Source organism: Mangifera indica, chromosome 20 (genome assembly GCF_011075055.1).
Source record: "Mangifera indica cultivar Alphonso chromosome 20, CATAS_Mindica_2.1, whole genome shotgun sequence".
Lineage (NCBI taxonomy): Eukaryota > Viridiplantae > Streptophyta > Magnoliopsida > Sapindales > Anacardiaceae > Mangifera > Mangifera indica.
Window position 1 is genome coordinate 10,452,278 of NC_058156.1, and position 10,583 is coordinate 10,462,860.

Genomic DNA, 10,583 nt, shown 5'->3' on the forward strand with positions numbered 1-10,583 from the left:
TACAGGCAACATAAGAATCTATGCATCACGTACAATCAAGTGTTTCGTGATTCTCTTGTATCTTCAAATATCTACAAATTTGTTAACCAAATAGACAGAGAGAAGACAAAGACAAAGAATCAAGAGAAAGTTGGCCATTAAGAATTCAGCAGAACAAATGCAATATGCATATCATTGCAAACACTGGTTTTAACCAAAATTCAGTATCTGACAAGAACTTTCATGACTATACTTTGAAAAACGGATGTTTAAGTGAAAAAGGACTAGCCATCACAATACATATAAGAAATATCCAAGCACCCCTCATATGCACAATCCAAATACTTGTATTTATACAAACTGATGTGAAAATATATGTTTGGATTTTCTGTCTTAGACTAAACTTATAAAATTATGAGATAAGCTCAGAGATAGATGCTTCATGTGCATTCATCTCAACTAAATTCAAAGTTTATTGGGCAGGTGCCTGCAAAACCATAACAGCACATGCTTTTAACGATCTTGAAATCATGGAATTGGCTAGACTCAAATTTGAATTGAGTGGGTCAGTTCATTTAAAAAAATTAATACTTTTAACAATGAGTTTTTTAAATTTCTCACTATAGATGGACAAGTCCGTCATTATTAGCCTAATATCTAGCATACCATTTCCCACCACATCACTTAAAAATATTCCATGAAAATTGCCTTTATTAAAAAACAGTTCAATTCAAGCTCTACTTGAGTTTATCGAACTAAAATTAAAGGTGATTCGAGTTCAGCTCAAATGAAAATGATTTAACTCAAGTACACCTTGAGTTTATAATTTGAATCTGTGGCTCAAATTTATAGTTTAAATTCTGACTTATTAATGAAATGACGTCGTTTTATTTAATAAAAGACAGAATGATATTATTTTAATAATTTTTAATATAGTTTGAATCGAGTCGCAGACCAAGATTGAACCGAATCAAATCATCTACTCGAATTGTTAGTCAAACAAAGTCAAACTCTCTTTAACTCAAACTCGATTCGAATTTGGGTTAAATGAATTCAAACCAAATTGAATTAAACTGATCTAATTTTCAAAGCGGTTGGAATCCAACCCTACCCTTTAGTATTTAAGGGACTGATTCTAAACGTTGTCATATTAATTATTTATCAAATTATAATTTATAAAATAACTCACATTTATTAAACAATAGAACTAAAATTCACTAAACAAATGCCTAAATCGAAATTTTTTTAAAGGCACGACTCAAAACCAAATTCCCATAATTTTTTTAAATAATGGAATTCGGCTTTTCCAGCTTCCATCCTGCAAATTCGTCTTCTCCAACATCAATCTGATGCGAATTTGAACTAGCGCCACACTTAAACGTCGACGTTCCGCAACGGTCACTAATTTAGCTGTTTGTACGCTGCGTTTCATCAGGAGCCATGTCGTTTCTAATGGGAATTGATATAAGAACAGTGTAACTAATTTTGGTTATGGAACTGTTCAGCCTCTTCTTCTTCCGTCTTCACCTCTGATTTCTTTCTCTCTCTAGATTCTTCTTCCTCTATTTCATTGCTAGCTTGTTTCTTACTCCAGAACACATCACAATCTTTAACCTTCTTAATCAAATATCGATTCTCTCAAGGTTCAATTGAAATAGTTCTTATTTTCCTAGTCGATTTTTCTCAGTTGTGGTATTTTCAATTGAATGACATTCGTATATTATTAATTATTATCATAAATTTATAATAATTATACATACATACAAATTGAAAGGTTTTGAAATATCAGAAAATAATCAGTGTCTTTGTAGGTTTATTGGAATATTGCTCAAAACCAACTATCGTTTTGAAGGGGAAGCGTATTTTTGATTGTGAAATCTGTTGATTTAACTTTCTGTGCGTTTCCTTAGGGAATCAGACTAAGATTCGTCGGCATCTTTCAGGTAATTGATAAGAATTATGATTTCTTTTTATTCTGATCACTATCAAATTAATTGTAATTTGGGTAAATCGCTGTATCAAACTAACGGTATTGTAGCGGGGTCAAATTAGACTCTTCCTTCTTTCACGCCTAATTAGACTAGGTAGCTTGACTTTTGGTGTTTTCCACTTATGTTTCAATCAAACTGGTAGCTACAACAAATTAGCAAATGTAGCTTCGAACCTACCATTAACTATTGTTTGAAGGAGCATGTTGGTGGGTTCTTGTCTGTCCTTGAGCTGTGTTTGTTCTCAGTCTTCCTGATGGAAGAAGTGGAAAGACTTGAGAAAAGAGGAAGAAGTGGCAGAAATTTACGTAGGAAATGAAAGTCGCCTGTTCTCTTTTCATGAACTTATGGAGTTGACTAATTTTGCGCGTAATTTCTCTGTTTCTATCTAGTCATAGCTACGCTGAATTTTCGTCGTTATAAGTTCTTATCCCTTTCTTTTATCCCACTTCATACTTCTACCTCACAATTAAATGGGCAATATGTTGTGCATCTATTTGTTTTTGCATTACTGTTTCATGGCTACCTTGTCTATGACAGCCAAAAATTTAACAACTGATCAATCAGCCCTTCTTCAATTCAAAGCACATATCAATTCTTGAGTTGCCTCTATTCTTAGTATTTTTGATGAAAAAAATTGTGTAAAGACATGAGAAAAGGGGAATAAGTTGTAGAAATTTATGGAAGAAATGAAAGTATTTGGTCTCAATCTCTTTGTTTATCTTGAATAAGAAAAGTTCAGTCTCTTTGTTTTATTGGCGCATTCAAAGGTTACTTTTTGAAATTCAACCCTAATCACGCAAAAGATTAAGATTAATAAAGCATTATGAAGAATAATAATAATATTATCTGGTAGATTTCACAGTCTTCATATTTGCAACTGTACTTCCTGAATTTTACCGGTAGATTTCACGCTAATTTATTAGCTTTTTCTTTTTGAACCCAAAGTTTAGAAAAATAGTTATCTTGGGATTTGCACCAAAAAAAATAGATTTGATCTTTTGAAAGAAAAAAATATAATACATTTGCATTTATAATCTTAAATTTTAATATTTTACTTTAATAGAATTTAGATGAATTATGTATCTTCATCTTAAGTTTGTCATCTTACTAATCAAAATATATACATCTAGGATTATATGGATTCAAACCAAATTTGAATAAGAGTCAACTCAAATTCAGTTCGAATCCAAAATGATCAACTTGATATTAACCTCAACTTGTTTGAATTGTTAGGGCATAAGCATAATCGTTGAAAAAAAAAATCATTAGACAAGAAGAAAATCATTGAGGGGTTGGTTTTAATTACAATTTTAACTTATTAAAATATATATTATTTAATAACATTAATTGAATTATAGTTTTTATTTAAAAATTCTATTAAATATAGTTATATATATGTATTTTAAAAATACAATTTATGATTTTATTTTATTTGAAAATTGCCCAAATTATAACCTAAATTGAAAACTGTTTTTAAAAAATTTATCATTCAAAACCAAACGAAAACCGAAAATTGTTAAAGAGAAACTTTTTAAAAAGAATAGGAGATTTTACTTAAATGCCCTTCTTACTAACAAAAATTGTTTAAGTTAATGGCTTATGAGTGAGATTTTAGGTTTTCAACACTTAATCGATGAGAGCTTGGGAAAACATTAAATTGGGTGGGAATAAGTCTTTTGGCCCTATTTTTTATTGTGATTACTATCAAATTAATTGGAATTTGGGTAATCTGTAGTATCAAATTAAAGGTATTGTAGCTAGGTCAAATTAGGCTAGATTAATTCATTCTTCTATCCCACTTAATTAGATTAGGTTACTTGACTTTTGGTGTTTTCCACTTATGTTTCAATCAAATTGGTAGTTACAACAAATTAGCAAATGGAGCTGGGCCCCTACCATTAACTATTGTTGGAAGGAGTTGTGTTTGATCTCAATCTTTCTGGTGAAAAATTTGTGTGACGTGAGAAAAGTTTGTTGTCAATCCTTGAGCCATGTTTGTTGTCAGTCTTCCCGATGAAAAAAATGTGTAAAGAAGTAAAAACGTTCATCTATCCTTGAGTTGTCTCTTTTCTCGGTCTTCACAATAGAAAAACTGTGTAAAGACATAAGAACATTTGTGGGTCCTTGTCTATCCTTGAGTTAGTCTGTTCTCATTCTTGTTGATGGAAGAATTCTGTAAAAACGTAAGAACATTTATGGGTCCTTGTCTATCCTTGAACTGTGTTGGTTCTCAGTCTTCTTAATAGAAAAATTGAGTAAAAAAGTGAGAATGTTTGTGGGTGCTTGTCAATTCTTGAGCTACCTCTGTTTTTAGTCTTCCTAGTAAAAAAATTGTATAAAGATGTGAGAAATGGGGAATAAGTTGCAGAAATTTATGGAAGAAATGAAAATATTCGATCTCAGTCTCTTTGTTTACCTTGAATAAGAAAAATTTCAGTCTCTTTGTTTTATTGGCGCATTCAAAGGTTACTTTTTAAAATTAAACCCTAATCACACAAAAGATTAAGATTAATAAAACATTATGAAGAATAATAATGATATTATATAGTGCAACAAGTCATTTCACTGTCTTCATATTTGCAATAGTACTTCTTGAATTTTACCCTATAAATTTCATGGAAATTAATTAGCTTTTTCTTTTTGAACCAGAGTTTAGAAAAATAATTATCTTGGGATTTGCACCAAAGATATAGATTTGATCTTTTGAAAGAAAAAAATATAATACATTTGCATTTATAATCTTAAATTTTAATATTTTACTTTAATAGAATTTAGATTGAATTATGTATGTTCATCTTACTAATCAAAATATATACATATAAGATTATATGGATTCAGGCTGAACTTGAATAAGAGTCAACTCAAATTTAGTTTGAATCCAAAATAACTAACTTGATATTAACCTCAACTCATTCAAATTGCTAGAGAATAGTTTTAACTTATTAAAATTATTCATTTTAAAATAGATATAATTTAATAAAATTAATTAGATTGAAGTTTTTTACAACATAATATAAATATATAAAATAAATATGAAATATATATATATAATATACATATAAAGAAAATGATAACATAAATATGAAAAAAACAAGTTACTTATTAACAAATTTTATCAAATATAGTTATATATATGTATTTTAAAAATACAATTTACGGTCTAGTTTTATTTGAAAATTGCCTAAATTGCAAACCAAACTGAAAATTGTTTTAAAAAAATTTACCCCAAAACCAAATCAAATTATAATTTTTAAGCGTTTCAATCCGATTTTAGATTATGTATCGAATTACGCACACCACTACTAGTTCAGCTCTTCCAACTTCAATCCTGCAAATCCTTCTCGAACTCCAATCTTGAACCTTTTTAATCAAATTTCCATTCTCTCAAGGTTCAATTGAAATAGTTCTAATTTTTCTTGTCAATTTTTCTTAGTGTTGGTATTTTCAATTGAATGACATTTGCATATTATTAATTATTATCATAAATTTATAATAATTATATAGGCGAATGGAAAGGTTTTAAAATATTAGAAAAATATCAGTCTCTCTGGTAGGTTAATTGGAATTTGGGTGAATCGCAGTGATGAGCAATGCAGATATCATGTAATGCCTTTCTAATTCTCTCCAGAAAACGGAAAGCTTTAAATTACAACTTGTTCATTCTTTGTTGCATTACTCTGTTTGTCATTTCTTGTGCTCTTTGCACAGATCTGCTTCTCTCAATTCATTTTTCCAGTTCATTGTCCTCTTTTCCATGATTGATTTGACTACTTTTGGCCTTGATTGATGATTGTAATATGTTTTCAAGGATTTAAATGATAAATGTTTAAATTAATGTTTTGATTAGGGTGAATTTGGATCGAACCAAAATGTTTAAACTAATATAATTACAAATTCAGCTATAATTTCGAGTTGAGTTCAATATTGTAGCAATGTCAAATTAGACTAAGATTAATTCTTCCTTCTTTCACACTTAATTAGACCAGGTTACTTGACTTCCACTCATGTTTCAATCAAATTGGTAGCTACAACAACCATTGTTGGAAGGAGCAGGTTTGTGGGTCCTGGTTAATCCTTGAGCTACGTTTTTTCGTAGTCTTCTTGATCGAACAATTGTGTAAAGAAGTATAAACGTTTGTGGCTTTTTGTCTATCTTTGACCTGTGTCTTTTCTTAGTGTTTCTGATGGAAAAATTTTGTAAAGATGTGAGAAAAGAGGAAGAAATTGAAGAAATTTATGTAAGAAATGAAAGTGGAATGAAAGCATACAGTCCACTGGCAAAACGTTGTTCACATTGACACACAGTCATATATAAGTTCTTATCCCTCTCTTTTATCCAACTTCATACTCCTACCTCACAATTAAATGGGGAATATCTTGTGCATCTATTTGTTTTTGCATTACTGTTTCATGGCTACCTTAGATGTGACAGCCAAAAATTTAACAACCGATCAATCTGCTCTTCTTCAATTCAAATCACATATCACTTCCGATCCCTACAGTGTACTGGCATATAACTGGTCCATTTCTAATCCAATCTGTAACTGGATTGGTATTTCCTGTGGTGGCCACCATGAAAGAGTCACAGTCTTGAACCTTTCATCCATGGATCTCGGTGGCACCATCTCTCCACACCTGGGCAATCTCTCATTCCTGGTGAAACTTGATCTTAGTTACAACAATTTCCATGGCCATCTGCCGAATGAACTGGGACAATTACGCCGACTGAGAGTCTTTTCTATCGGTAACAATACAATAAGTGGAGGTATTCTGGGATTCATTGGTCTCTTATCCAAACTCCAAATCCTGAAACTTGAATTTAATGATTTCTCAGGTACCATCCCTGATGCTCTCTACAATGTAACTACGCTAGAGGCCTTGTGGTCACACGACAATAAAATCCAAGGAAGCATTTCACCAGAGATTGCGAAGCTCACTAGGTTGAAAATTTTCTATATGGCAAATAACTTACTCTCGGGCTCCATACCTTGGGGCAGCATCTACAACTGTTCCTTGCTACAAGTGTTTCGTTTAGGCTACAATTCTTTGTCTGGCAGTCTGCCGGATGGTCTCTGTAATCGTCTTCCAAAACTTGAATGGCTAACTCTAACTGCAAATGGACTTTCTGGCCAGCTTCCAAGAAGTTTAGGCAACTGCAGCGAGGCTGTTGTTTATTCATTTTCGAAGAATAAATTTACAGGACTCATACCACAAAATATTGGAAATTTGAGTAAGCTTACGTGGTTGTTTCTTCAGAGTAACAACTTAGAAGGTATGATTCCATTTAAGCATAATTTACTTTTAGCTGGTGTGTGTATTCATTATTAATTGAACTATGTAGATACATTTTTTAGTATAAAGATAATCTGTTATCAAATAATTAGGTATTATTCTCATCCTAGTATAATTTGGCTGTCAATAACGCTATAAAATGTAACGCTATACATTTATGTCGTCAAGCAGGTGACATTCCACAAAGGATTGGCAAGTTGAAGAATCTACAGGTTTTAGATCTTGCTGACAATAATTTAGCAGGTATAATTCCTTCCAAAATTCAATATATCTTTAGCAATAAAACTGTGTATATATTTTTTAATACATAATTAAATATATAAATAATGTATCACCATATGATTGAATAATTTTAAATTAAGAATAACATTACTCTTGATGACATATAACATTACTCTTTATTTAGATTGACCATCTCAAGTTCCATTCATTCTTTATATGTAGCAAGAAATAGTGTTATATATATACATTTTTTATACACAATTTGGACATACAAATAATGTGTCATCTTTTAATTGGGTATTACTTTATCTTTTATTCAAAATCATTTAATCACATAATAATACAATATTTTTGTACTTAAATTATGTACTAAAAATATATATGCTATTGTTAATAAATATGCGTCAACATACCTTGAGTTGATAAAGTCAAAAGTGTGTTAATTTAGGTTATGGCAAAATCCAAAATCAAGTAATTAAAATAACACAAAATAATCAAAATATATATAACCATTATATTTTAATATTTATACGCTTCACTTTCCTATATCTTTGAGACGTTTCAATGTTTCAGTTTCCTGGTTACTTAGATGTTTGCCTTTTAGCAGGTGAAATTCCAGAAGAGATAGGCAATTTGCAAAATCTTCAACATCTATTTCTGGGTCTCAATAGCTTAAGTGGTGTGATTCCAGCTTCAATCTTCAATATTTCAACCATAATTGGGATTGATCTATCTGGGAATAACCTTTCAGGCTATCTACCATCAACCATTGGCCATGGGGTTCCCAACTTGAAGAGTCTTTACTTAGGGGCAAATGAACTTACTGGAACAATCCCCACCTCCATCACCAATGCTTCCAAGCTCGTTAAGCTAGATCTGCTCATCAACTCATTTTCTGGGCTTGTTCCAAATACATTAGGCAACTTGAAATTCATCGAATGGCTTAGTCTTGGGTTCAACAACTTCACCACTGAATCACCAAAAGCAGAATGGAGCTTTCTGTCTTCTTTGACAAATTGCAGGAAACTAAAGGCTCTAATCTTGGCTTATAATCCACTGTATGGCGTCATACCACTTTCAATCGGCAATTTATCTGCAACTCTAGAAATTTTTGTTGCAAGTAATTGCAAGATCAGGGGCAGCATTCCTACAGAGGTGGGTAAGTTGCATACCTTGATGAGGTTAGATCTTTCGGAAAATGACTTGAACGGATTTATTCCAACAACGATGGGAAATTTGCTGAATCTCCAAGGTCTGTGGCTAAATAAAAATAATTTTTTGGGATTCATTCCTCATGAGCTTTGCAAATTACACAAGATAGATAAATTGGTGTTAAATGATAATATGCTCTCTGGACCAATACCAACATGCATGGCGAATTTGACTTCTCTGAGAGATCTGCAGTTAGGCTCCAACAAATTTAACTCTAGCATACCCCTATCCTTATGGACTCTTCAGTATATCTTGCAGGTAAACTTGTCATCGAATTCATTGAGTGGTTTTTTATCTCCAGGAATACAGAGTTTGAAGGTCTTGAGGGAACTAGATTTGTCGAAAAATCTCCTGTCAGGAAACATTCCCACCACCCTTGGGGGCCTTCAATCTCTTGAAACTCTATCTTTGGAAGACAATAGATTTGAAGGAGCCATACCCAACACATTTGGGGCATTGATAAACTTGGTATCCTTGGATCTCTCTAACAATATTCTTTCAGGTGAAATTCCCAAATCATTGGAGGCTCTCACCTATCTCAAAAACTTTAATGTCTCTATAAATAATTTACAGGGGGAAATTCCTAGCAAAGGTCCTTTCAAAAACCTTTCTGCTCAATCATTCTTGTTAAATCACGCATTGTGTGGTTTGCCAAGGCAAGGGGTTCCTCGTTGCAATGTTGACACCATCAAAAGATCAAAAACACTGGTAATGAAATACATTTTGCCTTCAGTTCTCCCAGTTTTAGTGACAGTGATTGTAACCTTTCTCTTCATCAAGTGTTATTATAGAAGAAAACATTCTCCAGTTGACCAAGTTGATTCATTACCTTTAGCAACATGGAGAAGAACATCATATCTAGAAATTCAACAAGCCACTAACGATTTTAGTGAGTGCAACTTGCTTGGTATTGGTAGCTTCGGTTTAGTATTCAAAGGGACACTTTCAGATGGAACTACAGTTGCAATAAAGGTTTTTAATTTGCAAGAAGAGAGTGTACTTGGAAGCTTTGATTCTGAATGTGAAGTATTGCGCAACATTCGTCATCGAAATCTTATAAAAGTCTTGAGCAGCTGCTGTAACATCGATTTTAAGGCTTTGATACTCGAATTCATGCCCAATGGTAGTCTTGAGAAGTGGTTGTATTCTCAGAACTATTTTCTGGATATGCTACAAAGGTTGAACATAATGATAGATGTTGCATCGGCTCTTGAATATCTCCATCATGATTATTCAACACCAGTCATCCATTGTGATTTGAAGCCTCAGAATATCTTATTAGATGAAGATATGACTGCCCATGTGAGTGATTTTGGCATTGCCAGGCTCTTAGAAGAAGGAGATTCAAAGACACGAACCCTTACACTAGCGACTATAGGGTATATGGCACCAGGTGAAGTTTCAATTCTAAATCTCAATTAAAATTTTATTTACTTTTAATGATTAATATAATGTAAATTTGCAGAGTATGGATCAATGGGGATTGTGTCCACGAGAGGAGATGTCTACAGTTTTGGGATTTTGTTGATAGAAACTTTCACGAGAAAGAAGCCCACAGATGAGATGTTTGTTGGAGAAATGAGCTTAAAGAACTTGGTGGAGGCATCATTGCCTGATGCAGTAACTAAAGTTGTGGATGGTAATCTGTTAATAGATGAGAATGGTTTTGCTGCCAAGGTGAATTGCATGTTAAGCATCATGAATTTGGCTTTGAATTGTTCCATGGAATCACCTGAACAGAGGATCAATATGAAAGATGCCTTGGCAAAACTCAAGAAGATCAGATTGCAGTTTCAGCAAGATGTAGGAGGTCCCTAAATAAATGGTGTTGTGATGTATATTATTTATGCTCTTAGTTTGTTCTTTTATGAGTTTTCTAGTTGATGA

At 32.3% G+C, this 10,583-nt stretch overlaps 1 protein-coding gene across 1 annotated transcript; it reads left to right on the forward strand.

Moving 5' to 3' along the window:
* Positions 1-6,291: 6,291 nt before the first annotated feature.
* Positions 6,292-10,583, forward strand: LOC123204334 (probable LRR receptor-like serine/threonine-protein kinase At3g47570). The gene is made up of 4 exons (XM_044620939.1): positions 6,292-7,242; positions 7,434-7,505; positions 8,092-10,089; positions 10,162-10,583. The coding sequence occupies exons 1-4, from the start codon at positions 6,336-6,338 to the stop codon at positions 10,512-10,514; spliced, it is 3,330 nt and encodes a 1,109-aa protein (XP_044476874.1). The 5' UTR covers positions 6,292-6,335; the 3' UTR covers positions 10,515-10,583.